Below are 20,460 nucleotides of genomic sequence, written 5' to 3'. Positions count from 1 at the left end.
AGAGAAACACTACCTCTCAAATAAATTTTTAAAAATATTTATTTATTTGAAAGAGTTACACAGAAAGAGGAGAGGCAGAGAGAGGTCTTCCATCTGCTGGTTCACTCCCAAAATGGCTGCAACAGCCAGAGCTGTGCCGATCGAAAACCAGGAGCCAGGAGCTCTGGGTCATCTTCTACTGCTTTCCCAGGCCATAGCAGAGAGCTGGATCAGAAATGGAGCAGCCAGGACTCGAACTGGCCCCCATATGGCACTGCAGGCGGCAGCTTTACCCACTATGCCACAGCACCAGCCCTTCAAGTAAATAAATTAAAAAAATTTTATTATTAAAAACTTAATCTGAGTCACTTCAGCATTTTAAAAAAGATACTTATTTACTTCAACATTTAGACCTCAGGAAGCGAAGCCAGCAAAGGCATGAAAAGAGCAGCCGTGGAGATGGAAAGGAGAGGTGCAAGCCTAGTGTCCCTGAGGGCGTGACCAGCTGTATCAGATGTTGCTGGGACAGTAGGCAGGATGAGCTCAGAGAACCGGCCCCTGAGCTGCTGACCTTGGCAAGAGTGAACTCAGCCAGTGACCAACACAAAGGCATGATTATAGTGGCTTACGGAGAGAAAGGAAGCGCCCTGCCCTAGCTCCCACACCTATTATTCACTGGAAGAGCTGGCAGTGACCCAGATCTTGACCGTGGTGATGGCGTGATGGATGTATGCCTGTCAAAATCTGCCAAAGTGGACACTTTGCACTTTATTGTCAATTATACTTCAGGAAGCTGTTGTCAAAAAATTTTTTTAAGAAAGGAGAAAACAGTATATCCAAGCGGCACTGCGCCGAGATTTCTACTCGCTGGGCTGGAGTTCCGCATTTCCAATTGTTTACTTCGGGATTCTATAACACATCAAGGCCGGCAGCTTTAGTGGGCACACCTTACGTAAGGTTTCGTAGCACGTACCAGGCACATAATATATATATGTATATATATGTGTGTATATATATATATATATATATATTCCAACATCTCCATGCTAGCCGGTAGCCGGTGTAGCAGGGTCACCAGGTCAGGCTGTCCGGGGTGTCATAAACCCAACACTGACGCGACCGTAGCTGGAGCCGGCCCGCCGCGTCGCTGCAGGCCACGCCCCGACAAGCCGCGGTCACGCCCCCGGGTAGGCGGTGCGGCGCGCACGTGGGCTGCCGGGGGCGGGGCGGCCTCCTCGGCGAGGAGAGCCCGCCTACTCCATGCCGCCGGAAGCGGAAATAGGCCGGACGCTGCCGGAGCACCGGTAACTGCCACCGCGATGCCGAAGGGGCCCAAGCAGCAGCCGCCGGAACCCGAGTGGATCGGGGACGGAGAGAGCACGAGCCCCGCAGGTGAGCCTGGGGGGCGAGAAGAAAAGAAGAGTTTTAGAAGCGGGACAAGCAGAATGCGCGTGTCCTGGGAAGAGGGGGCCGGGGCGCGAGGGTGGCCGGCCGTGCGGGGCTTACTGCGCATGTGTGCGGTGGGGCCGGCAGCGCTGAGTTAGGAGTCGGGGCGACGGCAGAGGTTGTGGGGTGTCGCGCACGGGCTGTAGGGGACTGGGCTGGAGACGAGGGAAGTGGGGGAATGAGAAAGCCCTGCTTTCTTCTCCTGTGGGCCTCCGTCCGTCCAGCCACGCCGTCTCGCAGCCGGTGCCTGAGCTGGCCTCGGCCTCCCTCCCGCCGGCGCTCCGCTTGCTTCTATGCCTCGTCCGACTCAACTGCAGCAGGGATTTGGGTTTGGGTGTTAAAGTGGGGGTAGAGATTTACCTACAGAGCAGCAGGTGTTTGTTGGGCGCCTGTTGGTTTTTTTCTTCTGTTTCGTAAATTTCATTTATTTGAAAGGTAGAGAGACAGTGAGGAACCTCCCATCCACTGGTTCACCCTGCACATTGCTGGCAACAGCTGGGGACGGGGCCAGGAGGAAGCCAGGAGGGCCTGTTTTTGCTTAGGCTGTGCTTTTGGGAGGGGAAGGGGGAAAAAAAAATGCAGGCAGCCTCCCAGGCTTGAAGGCACTTGACAGCGGAGATAAATGAATCCGAATAGCTACAGCAGATACAAAGGTGACTAATTTTACAAGCATTTATTGGATGCCTACCGTGCACCAAGTGCTGTGCTGAGGCACTGGGGATGCAGAGAGAAAAGGTAAGCCTTTCCCTCAAGGGGCACTCAGGCTGGTGGGGGCGATGGAGCATTACCCAGACTCTGATGGACAGGGGTGGTGGACGTGCTTGGGAAGGCTCTGCCTGTGCAAGCAGAGGGGCGCCCCCTCAGACGGGCAAGCTAGGACTGTCAGCAAACCTCCCGGACACAGGCGGTGTTTCTTCACGTTCACTCTTGAAGGACTGCTGTGAGACAGCACCTGGGAAGAGTCTTCCAGGCTAGAAGTTTGTGTACACGAGCCTGGCTGGTTCCCGCTGGGGCCTGATGACCCGTGTGATGGCGTTGAAAGATGAGCAGAAGTAAGGAAAGGCTTGAAGTGCTACTATTCCAAGGGGTTTAGTCCTAAAAACATGAAAACATGAAGAGGAAGGATCCACAGAAATGCGTAAGGGATGGTGTGGTCAGTTCCCTCAATAACACTGAACAGTCGAGAATGGACCTTGAATTGATTGGGGTGGATGCGCGGAGGCCATGTAGGGGGCTCCAGGAGAGAAATGGTAAGAGAAGAGTTACTAAGGAAATGGCATGGACCAGAGCTCGGGACTGATTATATGGAGAAGCATTAAGGTTGACACTGCAGAACCCATTGGGTATGGGGCTGGCATGGAGGTGTAGCAGGTCATGCTGCTGCCTGTGGTGCCAGTATCCCATATGGGCGCTGGTTCAAGTCCCCACTGCTCTACTTCCAATCCAGCTCCTCGCTAATGCACCTGGGAAAGCAGCAGAAGATGGTCCAAGTGCTTGGGCCTCTGCACCCACATGGGAGACCCAAAAGAGACTCCTGGCTTCAGTCTGGCCCAGCTCTGACTGTTGGCAGCCATTTGGGGAGTGAACCAGTAGATGGAAGATCTCTCTCCCTGTAGTAACTCTGCCTATCAAATAAATAGATAAAAATAAACCCCTTTTTAAAAGAAACTCAGTGTGTAGCAGACCATCAGTTGAAACAATGATGGGTGGAGGGTGGGAAGAGATAAGGTCATTTTGAATGCTGAGTTGGACGCTTCTAAGAAGAGGTGGCAGGGAGAGATTGTTTGTCGGCTGTGGAGACTAGAAATGAAGACACGGGGCCGGCGCCGCGGCTCACTAGGCTAATCCTCCGCCTAGCGGCGCCGGCACACCGGGTTCTAGTCCCGGTCGGGGCGCCGGATTCTGTCCTGGTTGCCCCTCTTCCAGGCCAGCCCTCTGCTGTGGCCCGGGAGTGCAGTGGAGGATGGCCCAGGTGCTTGGGCCCTGCACCCCATGGGAGACCAGGAAAAGCACCTGGCTCCTGGCTCCTGCCATCGGATCGGTGCGGTGCGCCGGCCGCAGCGCGCCGGCCGCGGCGGCCATTGGAGGGTGAACCAACGGCAAAAGGAAGACCTTTCTCTCTGTCTCTCTCTCACTGTCCACTCTGCCTGTCAAAAAAAAAAAATAAATAAATAAATAAAAAAAAAAAAAAAAAAAAGAAATGAAGACACGGGAGAGCATAGTTGCGGCGTTACACACAGAAGACTTCTCTACAGAGTACAGTGAACAGAGGACCGCCACGTGGGTGGCAGGAGCAGTGAAGAACCAGGTTTTTAAGGGAAGAAGGCTGAGGAAGATGAGACTGAGAAAGGTGAGCAGCTAGGGAAACTGCAGGCAAACCAGGAACACGCAGGATCCCAGAAGTTAAGAAACAGAAGGGGCCCAAGGCTGTGGTGCAGTGGGTAAAGCCACTGCCTATGATGCTGGTATCCCTTATGGGCACCAGTTCTTGTCCCAGCTGCTCCACTTCCAATCCAGCTCACCGTTCATGTGCCTGGCAAGACAGCAGATGACGGCCCAAGTGCTTGGGCCCCTGCCAACCACGTGGGAGACCTGGATGGAGTTCCATTTTCTGGCTTCAGCTTGGCCCTGCCCTAGCTATTTAGGGAGTGAACCAATGAGACATCCTTCTCTCTCCCTGTCTCCCGTTCTCTGTATCTTTGCCTTTCAAAGAATAGATAAATCTTTATTAAAATAAAAATTCTGGGATTGACCACCTAACAGGCTAATTATAACTTAGAGAAAAGTAGTTTCTGTCAGATGATACCCACATCAGATTGCAGTATGTTCACAAAGGGATGGTTGGCCAGCTTTTGACCAGGTGGTTATGGTCCCTGTGCCCCACGTTGGAATGCCTGGGTCGATATCCAGCTCTGGCTCCTGCTCCTGCTCCTGCTCCCTGATGATGTGGGCCGTGGGAGGCTGTTGTGAGGGCCACATAATTGAATTCCTGCAACCCACAAGGAAGATTCAGTTCCTGGGCTGAAGCAGTCATTTGGAGGGTAGGATGGGAGCATGCTGTCTCCACCCCACTCCCAAATAAATGAACAAAATTTAAAACAACCACAGCCAAACAGGAGGTGAGGCGGTAGAACTGGTGAACTGCCCTTTTGAGACTGAAGATAAGGGTGGAGAACATGATTGGTTGGGGAATGTGTGGCAGGTTAAGGAAAGTATTTTTTTTTTTTTTTAAGATTTATTTATTTTATTTGAAAGGCAGAGTTACATAGAGGCACAGGCAGAGAGAGAGGTCTTTTATCCACTGGTTCACTTCCCAGTTGGCCACAATGGCTGGAGCTACGCTGATCCAAAGCCAGGAGCCAGGAGCTTCTTCCCAGTCTCCCATGTGATTGGCAGGGTTCAATGACTTGGGCCATCTTCTGCTGCTTTCCCAGGCCATAGCAGAGAGCTGGATCAGAAGAGGAGCATCTAGGACTTGGACTACCACCCATTTTGGATGCCAGCATTGCAGGTGGCGGCTTTACCTGCTATGCCACAGCACCGGCCCCCATTACTCTTTTTAAAAATGTTTATTTTCATATGCTTGAAAGGCAGAGCATGAGAGAGAGGTATCTTTCAGCTACTGTTTTGTACAGCAAATACCTGTAACATCCAGGGCTGGGCAAGGCCTAAGCCAAGAGCTGGGAACTTCATGTGGGTTTCCCAGATGCATTATTAGGAGTCTGGGTCAGAAGGGGCAGCTGGGACTTGAAAGAGCACTCTGTTGTGGAATACGGACATCCCAAGCTGTGGCTTAACTGCCTGTGCCACAGCACACACCTGCCGTTACTAATCTTTTTTTATTAAAGATTTTTATTTATTTGTTTGAGAGGTAATATTACAGACAGAGGAGAGACAGAAAGGTTTTCCATCCACTGGTTCATTCTCCACATGGCTGCAACAGCTGGAGCTGGGCTGATGCGGAGCCAGGAGCCAGGAGCTTCTTCTGGGTCTCCCATATGGGGTATAAGTACTTGGGCTATCTTCAACTGCTTTCCCAGGCCAATAGCTGGGAGCTGGATTCGAAGAGGAGCAGCCAGGACTCGAACCAGTGCCTATATGGGTTGCAGGCACTATAGGCAGAGGCTTAGCCTACTGCATCACAGCGCCAGACCCTGATCTTTTTTTTTTTTTTTTTTTTTTTTTTTTTTTTTTTTTTTTGACAGGCAGAGTGGACAGTGAGAGAGAGAGACAGAAAGGTCTTCCTTTACCGTTGGTTCACCCTCCAATGGCCGCCGCGGACGGCGCGTCGCGCTGATCTGAAGCCAGGAGCCAGGTGCTTCTCCTGGTCTCCCATGGGGTGCAGGGCCCAAGCACCTGGGCCATCCTCCACTGCACTCCCTGGCCACAGCAGAGAGCTGGCCTGGAAGAGGGGCAACCGGGACAGAATCCGGCGCCCCGACCGGGACTAGAACCTGGTGTGCTGGCGCCGCTAGGTGGAGGATTAGCCTAGTGAGCCGCAGCGCCGGCTTTTTTTTCTTTTAAAGATTTATTTATGGGGCCCACACTGTGGCACAGCAGGTTAAAGCCCCAACCTGCAGCACCAGCATTCCATATGGGTGCCGGTTTGATTCTCAGCTGCTCTGCTTCCAATCTAGTTCTCTGCTAATGCGCCTGGGAAAGCAGCAGAGGATGGCCCACATCCTTGGGCCCCTGCACCCACATGGGAGCCCCAGAAGAAGTTCCTGGCTCCTGGCTTCGGATCAGCTCAGTTCTGGCTATTGCCGCCATCTAGGGAGTGAACCAACAGATGGAAGACACCTCTCTCTCTCCCCTTGTCCCTGTAACTCTCTTTCAAATAAATAAAATATTTTTAAAAAATTATTTATTTGAAAGAGTTACAGAGAGAGGGAGAGACAGAAAGGTCTTTCATCTGTTGGTTCACTGCCCAAATGGCTGCAGCAGCCAGAACTGAGCTGTTCTGAAGCCAGGAGCTTCTTCCAGGGCTCCCATATGGGTGCAGGGGTCCAAGGACTTGGGCTGTCTTCCACTGTTTTCCCAGGTACATTAGCAGGAAGCTGGATCGGAAGTAAGCAGCCAAGACTCCAACTGCTGCACATGTGGGATGCTGGTGTGGCAGGTGGTGGCTTAACCTGCTAAGCTGCAGCGCCAGCCCTAATTATTAATCTTGTACATCTTTCTAATTGCATCATGTTGGTCACCCGGTACAAGGGTCAGATTTTGAAATGTGTTCTTGATGGAGGACACTGATCAAGCAAAGACAGACACAAGTATGCCTGGCATTTCATCAAGGAGCAAAAGACAAGCCAGGGTCTTAAATGCAGGTGTGAGTAGGAAGCAGAAAAGAGAGGATGGGGCCCTTAAGGTCTGTGAAGCCCTGAATTACAGGGATTATCTCAAGGTTTTCGGCAAAGTAGATAGATGCTCAATAAACCTTTGCTGATAAACTACTATGATGGGATTCTGATTTTGGAATACTTGTGCTTCATGTAGTGAAGAACAGGAAGCCACCAATCATTTTCAGAAAAAACTGAAATGATTACAGGAATGCTTTTGGATAAAATTGAACAGCAGTGGTTGAAGGAGATGGTTTGATAAGGAAAGGGTAGTGGCTAGGCCTGGGCATGAAAACGAATCATGAGGCTACTTGGCTGCCTTCTAATATGATAGTGGAAGGGAGATAGGCATGTCCCCGCCCATAGGGAAACAAGGATGGACAGAAGGGAGGAGCTGGAGTTTGTCCAGTCAGTAAGTACACTTTTACTGACTTAAGCACAAATAGTCTCGGTTCACTTTCTGGGACGAAAGACTGACACAGCAAACACAGCCAATCCTCACTGACTGTAGATTCAACCAACCACTGATTGAAAATATTCACAGAAAAGAATTGCATGTGTCTTGCTAGTGTGGGGACGTTTTGTTATTGTTGTTTCCTAAACAATACAGTGTAACAGTTATGTATCACATTGTGTCAGTGTTACAGGGCCTGTAGAGATTACTTAAAAGATGGGGAGGGGGGGTGTATAGTGTGTGTGTGTGCATGGTTTGATGTGTGGGGCACTCAGGGATGGTCGTGGGACAGCATGATCTGTGCTAACAGACATGAGTAGGGTTCATTTATTTACCAGATGACACCACGGCCTGCAGGTTCCTCTCACAACACATCCCAAACAATTCATAATGTCGTTTTCCTACCCTTTCCCAATGGGGGTGGGAGAAAGGACCTTTTCTTCCACTATTTAACCCGCTCACTTTTGCCAACTGAAAACCTGGAGATGTGTCTGAGTGTACAGTTTTAACTTGTTCTCTGTCCCCACCCTGTGGATCTTCCTTCCGTCCCTCACCTGGCCACCGCTGCTGTCGGCCTCCTGTGTTACTGCATTGCCTCCTCACAGATCTCCTGCTACACTCTTCCCCTCCCACCCTTGCTCCATTCTGAAGTCAGAGTGGGGCCCGCGGTGTGAGAGTGACCCTGCAGTGAGGTCCCCGTTCCTCACCTGACTGCTGTCTCCCCTGGCCCTCTTGCACCCCTCAGTCTGAGTCTCAGCCCCACCGAACCTTCCCCTGCGTCTCCATGCGTTTGCATCTCACACTTGGAGCTGTGCACGCCACTAGAACCCCGCAGTGTGCCCAGAACTTCTCACACTTCGGGTGTTAGCTAGAGTGTTGTTTCCACAGGAAGGCCAGCCCCAAAGGTGAGGTCAGCATGTCCCCACAACAAGTAGCTTTTAGCTTCCCTTCTGTAATTACTGTTTACAAATCCCTCTTGCAAAGCCTGCGTGCTTCAGGGAAACCCAGTGTCTGGTGCTGCGTCCCCTGCACTGGCACAGGGTGTGACACATGGAAGCTGTATCGGGTGAATGAGTGGAGCGCGGGATGATGCTTTCTGCAGGAGTTGGGGCAGTGACAATGTCTAGGGAGCGATAGTTGAGCTAGGAAAAGAATGAAACGGGGTGGAGAATCCTGGGAGCCCTGTAGCGGAGAGGACACTGCTCTGGATTTGCTGATGAGCATTCATAATATCTGCTTAACCTTCCAGACAAAGTGGTGAAGAAAGGGAAGAAGGACAAGAAGACCAAAAAGACGGTGAGAAAGTAAAGGCTGAGGATGGGGGGCGGGTCTTGGGGGACGAGCAGAGATCTTGTCAAGAGAGGAGGCGGGATGCGGGTGAGATGCAGGCCCACTGGGCCTGTGTGGGGCGGGGAGGGCTTGGTTGGCCTTGGAGCCATGCTTACCCACCTCTTAACTCTTTATAGTTCTTTGAAGAACTGGCAGTAGAAGATAAACAGGCTGGGGAGGAAGAGAAAGTGCTCAGAGAGCGGGAGAAGGAGCAGCAGCAGCAGCAGCAGCAGCAGCAGGTACAGGTGACTTGGAGCCCCGAACCCTGGATCCAGCGCCCTCCGCAGGCCACGCTGGCTCTCTTAGCTGACGGGGAGCTCTGTGGTCAGGCCCGCAGCAGTGGCCGGGCTCTGCTCTCTCACTGCCTTTTGCTTTCAGCAGCAGAAAAAGAAGCGAGACGCCCGGAAAGGCCGGCGGAAGAAGGATGTGGATGACGATGGGGAGGAGAAGGAGCTCATGGAGCGCCTCAAGAAGCTGTCGGTGCCGGCCAGCGATGAGGAGGACGAGGGTAAGCGGCCCGGGGCAGGCAGGCGCGCCGAGTCCCAGACGCAGACGAGGCCACAGGCGCCGCCTTGGGGAGGGATCGGGGCACAGCCAGACGGCATCGGTCTGGGTCCTGTCTCATCTCCCCTTGTCGTTTCAGCGCCTGCCCCAGCACCCCGAGGAGGGAAGAAGAACAAGGTGAGCTGTCTGTGTGGTAGACGGAGACCCCACGTGCAGCCTCACCTCCCCACTGACTTCTCTGGCCTTTTCATTTTCCAGGGTGGGAATGTTTTTGCAGCCCTGATTCAAGATCAGAGTGAGGAAGAGGAGGAGGAAGAAAAGCGCCCTCCTAAGCCTGCCAAGCCAGAGAAGAATCAGATCAATAAGGTGAAAGTGGTGACTCTGTCTGTCACTCCTTCTCTGTTCACCTGCTGGCCATGGTGTGGAAATTTACTGCTTTTTTTCTTTTTTTGACAGGCAGAGTGGACAGTGAGAGAGAGAGAGACAGAGAGAAAGGTCTTCCTTTACCGTTGGTTCACCCTCCAATGGCCGCCGCGGACGGCGCACCGCGCTGATCCGATGGCAGGAGCCAGGTACTTCTCCTGGTCTCCCATGGGGTGCAGGGCCCAAGCACTTGGGCCATCCTCCACTGCACTCCCTGGCCACAGCAGAGAGCTTGCTTGGAAGAGGGGCAACCGGGACAGAATCCGGCGCCCCGACCGGGACTAGAACCCGGTGTGCCGGCGCCGCAAGGTGGAGGATTAGCCTAGTGAGCCACGGCGCCGGCCCCAAAATTTACTGCTTTTAAATGAGCTCTTGTCAGTCTGTCTGTCTGCTGCTGTCAGTCATCTTTCAGAACATGGCCGTCACTCACACCTGCAGTGATTCTCTTGCACAGGTGGGGAACCTTTCCACTGGCCAGGATCATTGAGATATTTGGAGTACCATTCGCAGGCCGTACAAAATCATTAAGTTAAAAATTAGCCTCCACAGCCGGCGCTGTGGCTCACTTGGTTAATCCTCCGCCTGCGGCACTGACATCCCATATGAGCACCGGTTCTAGTCCCGGCTGCTCCTCTTCCAGTCCAGCTCTCTGCTGTGGCCCGGGAAGGCAGTGGGAGACCAGGAAGAAGCACCTGGCTCCTGGCTTCAGATCAGCGCAGTTCTGGCCATAGCGACCATTTTGGGGGGGTGAACTAATGAAAGGAAGACCTTTCTCTCTGTCTCTCTCTCTCACTGTCTATAACTCTACCTGTCAAATAAAAAAAAAAAAAAAATGAATTAGCCTCCAGTAGATGTAGTGCATTTTTGAGTCCTGCCTGCAGTTGCGTTGGCAGGACCAGACCAGATTTTGCAGGACGTTCCTCACCCCTGTTCTGCTTTAAACTCGAAACCTAAACCTGCTTTTCACTGGGAGCTGCTCCGTGCATCACTCAGATTGCTCTGATTGCTTGCCGGCGTTCAGTGTGCCCACGTCCATGTCGCTGCTGCTGCTTCCTCCTTCCCAGAGCACCTTCTCCACACCTGCACCGTTGCCTCTTGTCGGGATTGGCTGTCGTGCCTGCGTCGTCCCTCGCCTTCGTTGATATTTCCTAGTCCTCTCTGACGGTGTGTGTGTCTTCCAGGTTGTGTCTGAAGAACAACGGCCAGGTCTCAAAGGCAAAAAAGGAAAGGAAGAGAAGTCAAAAGGCAAAGCTAAGGTGAGAGGAGCTGGTAGGAGGTGGCACCAGTTCTCAGGAGATAGAGCATCTTCTCAGACCTGTGTTTTCCCTCTTAGCCTCAGAATAAGTTTGTTGCTCTGAACAGTGAAGAGGAAGAAGAAGAAGAAGAAGTAACGAAAGAAAAGGAGCCTCCCAAACAAGGGAAGGAGAAGGCCAAGAAAACAGAGCGGGTGTGTATTTTGGTGTTGGGAGCAGAGGGAACTTGGATTCTGTGGCTCTTAGGTGAAAGTTGGTTACTATGCAATAACAACAAATCAAAGTTTTAAAGACTGATTGATTGATATGAAAAGTAGAGTGACAGAGTAAGCAAGCCTCCATCTACTGGTTCTCTGTCCAAATGGTTGCAACAGCCAACACTGGGCCAGGCCAAAGCCAGGGGCCAGCGACTCCAGTAGGGTATCCCACGGAGGTGGCCGTGTTCTGCTGCCTCTCAGGTGCATTAATTGGAAGCTGGACCAGCAGCAGGACTGGATCCCAGGCGCTGTGATATGAGATGCCGGCACCCCAAGCAGTTGCTTAACTTGCTGCACCACAACACTGCCCTGGCAGACTTTCTGTACAGGCCTACACAGTAATATTCTTGGCTTTGCAGGCCACACACAGTCTCGCTGTGTCATCGTCATCATTCTTGTCTTTTTTTGTTTGTTTTAAAAATTCTTGCCGGCGCCACGGCTCAATAGGCTAATCCTCCGCCTTGCGGCGCTGGCACACCGGGTTCTAGTCCTGGTCGGGACGCTGGATTCTGTCCCAGTTGCCCCTCTTCCAGGCCAGCTCTCTGCTGTGGCCAGGGAGTGCAGTGGAGGATGGCCCAAGTGCTTGGGCCCTGCACCCCATGGGAGACCAGGAGAAGCACCTGGCTCCTGCCATCGGTTCAGCGCGGTGTGCCAGCCGCAGCGCGCCGGCCGCAGCGGCCATTGAAGGGTGAACCAAGGGCAAAGGAAGACCTTTCTCTCTGTCTTTCTCTCTCTCTCACTGTCCACTCTGCCTGTCCAAAAAAAAAAAATTTTTTTTCTTATAAAATGTAAAAGCCTTTTTAACTCAGGGCACGTAGAAACAGGCATCAGGTCCGATTTGGACCAGTGACTGTGGTTTGCACTGCCTGCTCCAGCAAAGAAAGGACTCCAGAGTTAGTCTCAGGCGGTCTGGGTTCTGGCTCTGCATTTATTGGCCATGTGACCTTGAGTGCGTCTTTCCACGTCCTTGGTCGGAGCTTGTCTCATCTTTGTGAGCAAGGGGAGGCTGGTGCCCTGGTGCGCCTTTACTGTCAGCACTTCCTCGTTCTCTGATCCTGCCTGGCTCCTGGGGGTTGTGTGTTAGGGCTGCCTGATTGCCTCTTGGCATGTAAACGTGTCAGCCACGCAACCTCATCAGCCACAGAGGAAGCTCCTGTCCTACGCCTGCAGTTCTGTTGTCTTGGGTGCTGTACCCACAGGCCCGTAGGAGTCTGCGCTGCGGCTTTGTGTGCGTGTGTGCTCGCAGCACCTGTGCTACCACCATTCCTGCTGGCAGAGATTGACAGAGGGCCGCGTGTGAGAGGGTGGAGGATCCCAAGATAAATAGCCCAGGACTCTGGGTGGAACTGGGGGAGGGGTGTGAAATCTGAGTCTGCCAAGGCCTCTCAAATTTCTTGATACCACCTCTGGTTCTCATAGGGTTCAGAGGACGAAGGGGAGGAAGAAGAGGAGGAGGAGGGGGAGCCTAAGGCAGATGATCCGTATGCTCACCTCAGCAAAAAGGAGAAGAAAAAGCTGAAGAAGCAGGTAAAGCGGCAGGTGTGAGTGGCTTTGACTGTCGTGCTGAACTCAGAGCCGTGGAGGAAGGAGAGCTCTGGGGGCTGCTCACGTAAAGCAGGGGAGGAGCTGTGCCGCGTGAGCCTCGGCTCAGGCCCCCAGTGGCACGGGCCTCACTCCCGTTCTGCTTCCTTCTCAGATGGAATATGAGCGCCAGGTGGCTTCTCTGAAAGCAGCGAATGCGGCCGAAAACGACTTCTCCGTTTCCCAAGCGGAGGTGTCCTCCCGACAGGCCATGTTAGAGAACGCGTCTGACATCAAGGTGAGGCCTGAGGGCCGCCTCCCCTGCTCAGCTGGGAGAGCTGGTTCCCTCATCTCGCCTGAGTGCTGTGGCAAGCAGGGCCACCGTGGAAGCGTTAGTGCTGAGGAAGAAAGCTGTGTCTGCCGCCGTGAGCGAGGCAGAGGAGTCCAGCCTTGGAGGCCGTGGTGCCCAGGGAGGGCCAGCCCTGGGGAGCGGGCGGTTCTGTGGGAGGCTCTGGTTTGGCAGGTTTCCACATGGGGAGAAGGCTGCTGCTCTGGCCCCACTGGGAGAATTCTCACCTGCTCGTCCCTTCCTCGTGCCCACCCTCCCTGATGGCCACAGCTAGAAAAGTTCAGCATCTCTGCCCACGGCAAGGAACTGTTTGTCAACGCGGACCTGTACATTGTAGCCGGCCGCCGCTACGGGCTGGTGGGCCCCAACGGGTGAGGAGAGGAGGGGGCTGGGGGCACAGAAGGGGACGGGGCTGGAGTGGAAAGAAGAGACGTGGCGGCCTGGTGCTAATGGCTGTCACTCCCCAGCAAGGGCAAGACCACACTCCTCAAGCACATTGCCAACCGTGCCCTGAGCATCCCTCCCAACATCGACGTGCTGCTGTGTGAGCAGGGTGAGGCTGGGGGCAGGGCCCTCGCGGGCTGGGCACTGGAGTAGGAGAGCAGCCGAGGGTAGAGGAAGCCGGGGTAGTGGGGTAGGAAGGGGTGTGTGGGGAGCCTGGGGCCTGGGAACGAATGCTCCCGGGAGGAGGGGAGGAGCAGGTGCCCCTGCATCGGAGCGCCTGGGTGTGATACCTGGCTCTGGCTCCTGACTGCAGCTTCTGGTTAATGCAGACCTTGGAAGACAGTGGTGATGGCTCAAGTAATCAGGCTCCTGCCACTCACATAGGAATTGGAATTGATTTCCCATTCTCAGCTTCAGTGCCCAGCCTGAGCCTGGTGGGGGTCGTCGTGGGCCTTGGGGAGTGAACCAGTGGGTGAGAACTCACTGCCCTCCACCCAGCCTCTCAAAAATGTTATTAAAATTTTTTTAAAAGGAGGGTTGAGTGAATGAGGGAGTAAGTGCAGAGAGCTGGGCAAGGTGAGGGCAGCAAGAACGGAGCTGAAGGGGGCAGGGAGTAGGTCCTGGGGCCCGTGGGGTGACTGCCCGTTACCCTACTGCAGAGGTGGTCGCGGATGAGACTCCAGCCGTGCAGGCTGTTCTTCGAGCCGACACCAAGCGACTGAAACTGCTGGAAGAGGAGCGCCGGCTTCAGGGACGGCTGGAGCAAGGGGACGACACAGCCGCCGAGATGCTGGAGAAGGTAGAGGCAGTGGCACAGGGCGCCTGGGCTGAGATTCGGGGGTGCCGGGGCCCTGTGGCATGCGTCCTCTCCTCTGCCATCCCAGGTGTACGAGGAATTGCGGGCCACCGGGGCAGCGGCTGCAGAGGCCAAAGCAAGACGGATTCTGGCTGGTCTGGGCTTTGACCCTGAAATGCAGAATCGGCCCACCCAGAAGTTCTCGGGGGGCTGGCGTATGCGTGTCTCCTTGGCCAGGTGGGACATCCCCCTCAGCATTCACCATTCTAGACCCCAGACCACCAGGGCTGTTTCCTTCCTTCCCTGCCTGCATTGTAAGAACTGGGCGTCTTCTCCATTTCTCACCCTACCCGGGGGTGTGTCCTCAGCATCTCCTGCATCAGAACTCCCGGGAGAGCTTGGGAAGGGGCGTTCAGGTTCTCAGGCTCCACCTCACAGGGGCTTCTCTGGGTTCCGTGAGCAAGGACCTTCGTCCCCCTGACCCTATGCTCTGCTGCCCCACCCCCCACAGGGCACTGTTCATGGAGCCCACGCTGCTGATGTTGGATGAGCCCACCAACCACCTGGACCTCAACGCCGTCATCTGGCTCAATAAGTGCGTTGTCCCTGGTGACAGCCACTCGTGCGCGCGCCCCTGTAGCTCTCCCGCCTCTCAGCCCAGCCCTGCTTTTCTCCCTCCACCGCCTCCTGTGTGCTTCCCCTACTTGTCTCTCATGTTGTCCTTCTTCAAAACACAGCTACCTCCAGGGCTGGCGGAAGACACTGCTGATCGTCTCCCACGACCAGGGCTTCCTGGATGACGTCTGCACAGACATCATCCATCTGGACGCGCAGCGGCTGCATTACTACAGGGGCAATTACAGTGAGTGGGGTCGTCGGTAAGGGGCGGAGCTGCAGGCATGGGCTTGGGAAGTGGGACCCAGCGTGGAGACACGTGCCCTGGCCCATGTCACCGGTCCCTGGTCGGCATGTGCCCGGGGGAGGGTGGCCTTCATGCCTGTCCCCCTCCTGCCCAGTGACCTTCAAGAAGATGTACCAGCAGAAGCAGAAGGAGCTGCTGAAGCAGTACGAGAAGCAGGAGAAGAGGCTGAAGGAGCTGAAGGCGGGCGGCAAGTCCACCAAGCAGGCGGTGCGCACTGGGCCACGCGGGCCGGCACTCGGCGCAGGCACCGCCGCGCAGCGCGCAGACTTGTCCCTTCCTTCCACCCCTCCAGGAAAAGCAAACGAAAGAAGCCCTGACTCGAAAGCAGCAGAAATGCCGGCGGAAGAACCAGGATGAGGAGTCCCAGGAGGCCCCCGAGCTCCTGAAGCGCCCCAAGGAGTACACCGTGCGCTTCACGTTCCCGAACCCGCCGCCCCTCAGCCCGCCCGTGCTGGGTCTGCACGGTGAGTCTGAGCGTGCCCCCGGCGTGCACCCCAGCTCCTGCCCCGAGGCCGGCACCTCGAGGGGGCGGGCTGTGAGTTGCCGCTTTTCCTGGCTTTCAGGTGTGACATTTGGCTACGAGGGGCAGAAACCACTGTTTAAGAATCTGGATTTTGGCATCGACATGGACTCGAGGAGTGAGTTGACGATGTGGGGCAGGAGCCGGTGAGGTTTCTGGGGTCCTCCTTGTCTGACTGCTTGTCTGTCTGCTTGCAGTCTGCATCGTGGGCCCTAACGGCGTGGGGAAGAGCACACTGCTCCTGCTGCTGACTGGCAAGCTGACGCCGGTGAGTCGCGCAGCCCGGGCAGGAGAGCGAGGGAAGTGGAAGACCCAGCTTGTTCCCCAGACGCTAAGATCAGGGCGTCCGCCTGGCGGTGCAGGGTCAGGTCCAGAAATCAGCATAGGTTTCTGTAAGAGGGGCTGTAGATGGGAAGAGTTTAGATCTTCTAGGAAGAGAGGTAGGATTGGGCTTGGACTCAGTGCCAGTGCCATACTCTGGGGCTGCTGCCGCTTTTTTTTTTTTTTTTATTAAGTTTTAAATTTTATTTGATATGCAAAGAGATAAAGCTCTCTCATCCACTGGTTCACCCCCCAAATGCCACAGCAGCTGGGCAGAGCCAGGTGGGAGCCAGGAGCTGGAACTGCATCCAGGTATCCCATGTAGGTTGCCAGGGACCTGAGTACAAGAGTCATCGCTGTTGCCTCCCAGTGCACAGTAGCAGGAAGCTGAACCAGCAGCAGAAGAGCCAGGACTCACACTAGGCAGTCTGATGTGGGAGGCAGACGTCTCGAGCAGTGACTTACCCATCCACCGGACACCCTGAGCAGTCCCCGACCCCCCATGTTTTGGTTATACAAGGATGTGTGTAGACATCACATAACCCAGGGCCGACGCTGCGGTACAGTAGGTTAAGCCACCATCTGCAGTGCTGGCATCCTATATGGGCGCTGGTTCGAGTCCCGGCTGCTTCACTTTCTCTCCTGCTAATGTGCCTGGGAAAGCAGCGGAGGATGGCGCAAGTCCTTGGCCCTGCACCCACGTGGGAGACCCAAAGAAGCTCCTGGCTTCAAGTACTGGCTCCTGTCTCTTGTGCTTACAGTGCATCCATTTGGGGAGTGACCCAGTGGACGGAAGATCTTTCTGTGTCTCTGTTTCTCTCTGTAACTGCTTTACAAATGAATACATATTTGAAGAAAATAGGCTAGAAGTTGTATAACCCAAGAGAGAAAACTAGAGAAGCCAGTAAACTAATGTTTTATTGGATAATTCTTTTCTTTGTAAACTTGGGGTACATTTTCTAAGAGAACAGGCTATCATGTGAATTGTTTACTAGCCGGCCTTCTTTGGGTCATAGATATTAAGCATGTTTCCATGCTAATAGTCACGTGCTTACGTATACCTTATAAAGATCTAAAATGACTTTCTTAAAAAAAAAAGATTTGTTTATTTACTTCTTTGAAAGGCATAGTTGGCCGGTGCCGCGGCTCACTAGGCTAATCCTCCACCTGCGGCGCCGGCACACCGGGTTCTAGTCCTGGTCGGGCGCCAGATTCTGTCCTGGTTGCCCCTCTTCCAGGCCAGCTCTCTGCTGTGGCCAGGGAGTGCAGTGGAGGATGGCCCAGGTGCTTGGGCCCTGCACCCGCTTGGGAGACTAGGAGAAGCACCTGGCTCCTGGCTTCAGATCAGCGCGGTGCGCCGGCCGCAGTGGCCATTGGAGGGTGAACCAACGGTAGAGGAAGACCTTTCTCTCTGTCTCTCTCTCACTGTCCACTCTGCCTGTCAAAGAAAAAAAAAAAAGGCATAGTGACAGAGGAAGAGACAGAGATCTTCCATCTGCTGGATCAGTCCCCAAATAGCCAGAACTGAAACCAGACCAGGACCTCCATCCTGGTCTCATGAGTGGCAGGGACCCAAGCACGTGGGCCGTCATCCACTGTCTTCCCAGATGCAGCAGCAGGGAGGTGGATTGGAAGTGGAGCAGCCAGGACTCGAACCAGTGCTCTGATAGGGGTGCTGGCATCACAAGCCGCTGCGCCCCTCGTGCTGCGCCGACACGGGCTCCTACCATGCCTTCATGCGAGACGTCTGGAGTCGCTTGTAGGACCTGTGCCGTGTTGCCTGTGGTACCACAGAAAGGCTGCAGCCACTTCTCCCTCCAGGATACCGAGGGGCCTCTTACTGAGGCCCACAGAGAGCGATCTTTAGGAGGATGTCAATTAGACACCGCCCTCCCCCAGTGAAACTCTCTTAACGGCCCCCCGAGGCGGAACCCTAAAACGTGCTGCTTGCGAGCCTAGCTGCCCCTCGCCCTGCGGGTTTCCCGTGTGTGCCTTGGTTAGGGAGAAGCTCCGTGTTCCGTTCTGGCGTGCGTTTGCCCTTCTGAAAAGTTGGGATTCAGGCTGCAGCCCTTCCCTTGTCTCACCACTTTCTTTCTCCTTGCAGACCCGCGGGGAAATGAGAAAGAACCACCGGCTGGTAGGTGGGCTTTGGGAGTCGGGGGCGGGGGGAAGTCTGACAGAGCAGCATCACTCATGACCACCTCCCTCTCGGGCAGAAAATTGGCTTCTTCAACCAGCAGTATGCAGAGCAGCTGCACATGGAGGAGACGCCCACTGAGTACCTGCAGCGCAGCTTCAACCTGCCCTACCAGGATGCCCGCAAGTGCCTGGGCCGCTTTGGCCTCGAGAGCCACGCCCACACCATCCAGATCTGCAAGCTCTCTGGTACCGTGCTGGGGGCCAGGGGAGGCCAGGGGGTCTCAGTCTGGCTATGCAGTGTCAGGCTGTGGGTGTGATGGGCCACCTCCTCTCTGTTGCAGGGGGGCAGAAAGCCCGAGTGGTGTTTGCAGAGCTGGCCTGTCGGGAGCCTGACGTCCTCATCTTGGTGAGTGCACTGGGCCATGGGCGAGGGACAGGTGGCCACGGTGGGAGGTGGGAGTGCCCGTGCGCTCTGATGAGCTTCTTCGTCTCTGTAGGATGAGCCTACCAATAACTTGGACATAGAGTCCATCGATGCTCTGGGCGAGGCCATCAACGAGTACCAGGGTGGTGAGTCAGCGTAACGCACCCCGGCCCGGCCTCTCCCTGGGGACCTTCAGCTGGGGCGGCCGCCTTCCTTGTGCTCACTCGGCTCTTCTTTCTCCAAAGCTGTGATCGTCGTCAGCCACGATGCTCGCCTCATCACGGAAACCAACTGCCAGCTGTGGGTGGTGGAGGAGCAGAGCGTTAGCCAGATTGACGGCGACTTCGAGGACTACAAACGGGAGGTGTTGGAGGCCCTGGGTGAGGTCATGGTCAGCCGGCCGCGAGAGTGAGCTTCCGGCCCGCAGCGTCCCGAGAGACCAGCGGACGCGGGCCGGAAGCCCCCGTCATCGCCCGCCTCTGGGCCGCAGCTCACCCAGCGACCAGTCGGGCAGCTGGAGGTAGAGTGTGGCCTCGGGCCACCAGGATACCACTGGATTGCGTCCGTTCTCCCTGAAAGACTTGCCTGGTGGACTCCCCTGCAGGCAGCTGTGCTGGCCTCATCTGTGAGTCCCTCCGCACAGAGCTTACTCCTGCAGTGGGCTCCAGCAGCCTCGCTCGCCTGGCCTGGCGTCTCGAGACTCAGTGCTCAGAAACCTGCCTCTGGGCCGCCTTAAAGCTCCGGCGCAGCTGCGCCTGGGCTCGAGTGCTGCTGTCCTCTCCTGGGGGTCCCGTTCTGACTGTGTGATGCTGGCAGCTCGTGGAGCTCAGCTGGACGGGGCGCCTACAGCCGCTTGTCTCTTGGGACCTGGAGCAGTGAACGCTGCCGCCCTCTGATCGCCCTCTGCAGGGCAGGAAATAAAAGGCATCGCTGCCACCCTGTCCCTGCGCGGAGATTGCTGTGAGTCGGCGCCCCCGGGCCCCTTCCTCACTAACACAGGTGGCTCTGCCTGTGCCCTGCCCCTCCCCCGCAGACAGGGCAAGGGAGAGCGCTTTGCCCCTTGTCTGTGTCCAAGCTGAGTTCTCAGTGAGGAGGTGCTCCACTCAGTGGTCAGGGACAGAGTACTGGGCCTCCTAAAGCTTAGTAAATCAGCCGGCCACTGAGCCCCTGCTGTGAGGGGCAGGAAGGGAAGGGCGCCCCCTGCTGTGGTGAGCAGAGAACGTTGGAGAGCTGCACTATGGCGTGTGCGCAGATGTGGTCGATTCCCAGAAGCGGCGGGTGCCGTGTGTCTGAGGAGGGAAGGGATGGTGCAGGGCTTTGTATCTGTCAGGATCACTTGAGGGTGGACCTTCAAAAATAATAAGCACTGGGGCAGAGTAATGAAGAACAAGGAGCCGATATTTCGAAACTGGAAAACATAGCTAAGGCCTGAAGAGAGTGCTGTTGGGAGTCAGTGAGGGAGCCTGACGTGGCCATTTTTCTCGGCATGGGGACATGGGTGTGGAAAGTCAGGGGTCAGTGGGTGGTGATGGGTCAGGTGCAGTGGAAGCAGGGTGGACCGCACAACTGTGTCCAGTAGGCCGGCAGTGCTGGCAGGCACCAGTAGGGGGGGTGGGGGCGTGGTGCGGAGATGGCTGTGTGGGTGCAGAGGGGCTGCAGGAGTCAGGGGAGAATCTGAAGGCCGGACAGCCGACTGCCGGGAAGGCGTCCTGCAACAGCAGGAGCCAGGCTCTGGGCCCGCTTGCTGATGCTGGAGCCGTGGACAGGCTGCTGGGGCCAGCGTCCTCGTCTGCAAGGTGAGGAAGTGCCTCCCTCATCACACTTCCCGGGGATTAGATATGTAGTGTTTTTTTTTTTTAAGATTTATTTATTTATTTGAAAGGCAGAGATAGGAGGAAAGAAAGAGCTTCCACTGATTCACTCCCTAAGTAGCTGCAATGGCCAGGGCAGGGCCAGACCGAAGCCAGGAGCTTCTTCCAAGTCTCCCACATGGATGCAGCAGCCCAATCACTTGGTCCAACTCCCACTGCTTTCTCAGGCTTA

The 20,460-nt window shown here is 55.2% G+C and overlaps 1 protein-coding gene across 9 annotated transcripts; it reads left to right on the top strand.

The window, feature by feature from the left end:
- Positions 1–1,150: 1,150 nt before the first annotated feature.
- Positions 1,151–19,360, top strand: ABCF1 (ATP binding cassette subfamily F member 1). Of its 9 annotated transcripts, none has more exons than XR_016234717.1 (25): positions 1,151–1,371; positions 8,465–8,511; positions 8,682–8,783; positions 8,929–9,052; positions 9,188–9,225; positions 9,307–9,414; positions 10,653–10,727; positions 10,805–10,918; positions 12,401–12,508; positions 12,678–12,800; positions 13,122–13,222; positions 13,319–13,404; positions 13,955–14,094; positions 14,180–14,328; positions 14,603–14,686; positions 14,829–14,953; positions 15,108–15,220; positions 15,306–15,477; positions 15,577–15,651; positions 15,731–15,801; positions 17,462–17,991; positions 18,071–18,239; positions 18,335–18,399; positions 18,491–18,563; positions 18,663–19,360. XR_016234717.1 is itself a non-coding variant. In XM_017345002.4 (25 exons), exons 1-25 carry the CDS (start codon positions 1,299–1,301, stop codon positions 18,827–18,829), a joined length of 2,544 nt encoding a protein of 847 aa, XP_017200491.3. In that variant the 5' UTR covers positions 1,154–1,298; the 3' UTR covers positions 18,830–19,360. The 9 variants fall into 9 exon arrangements, 6 of the variants coding, with proteins under 6 accessions (XP_017200491.3, XP_051710848.2, XP_051710851.2 ...); XR_016234715.1 differs by having other exon boundaries at positions 8,682–8,789; positions 8,923–9,052; XR_016234716.1 differs by having other exon boundaries at positions 1,152–1,371; positions 8,923–9,052.
- The last annotated feature ends 1,100 nt before the right edge of the window (positions 19,361–20,460 follow it).

The sequence above is a fragment of the Oryctolagus cuniculus genome, chromosome 5 (assembly GCF_051225735.1).
Source record: "Oryctolagus cuniculus isolate XC-2025 breed Fujian yellow rabbit chromosome 5, ASM5122573v1, whole genome shotgun sequence".
NCBI classification, from domain to species: Eukaryota; Metazoa; Chordata; class Mammalia; order Lagomorpha; family Leporidae; genus Oryctolagus; species Oryctolagus cuniculus.
The sequence above is the reverse complement of the archived record's forward strand: the minus strand, read 5'-3'. Positions and strand labels throughout refer to the sequence as shown.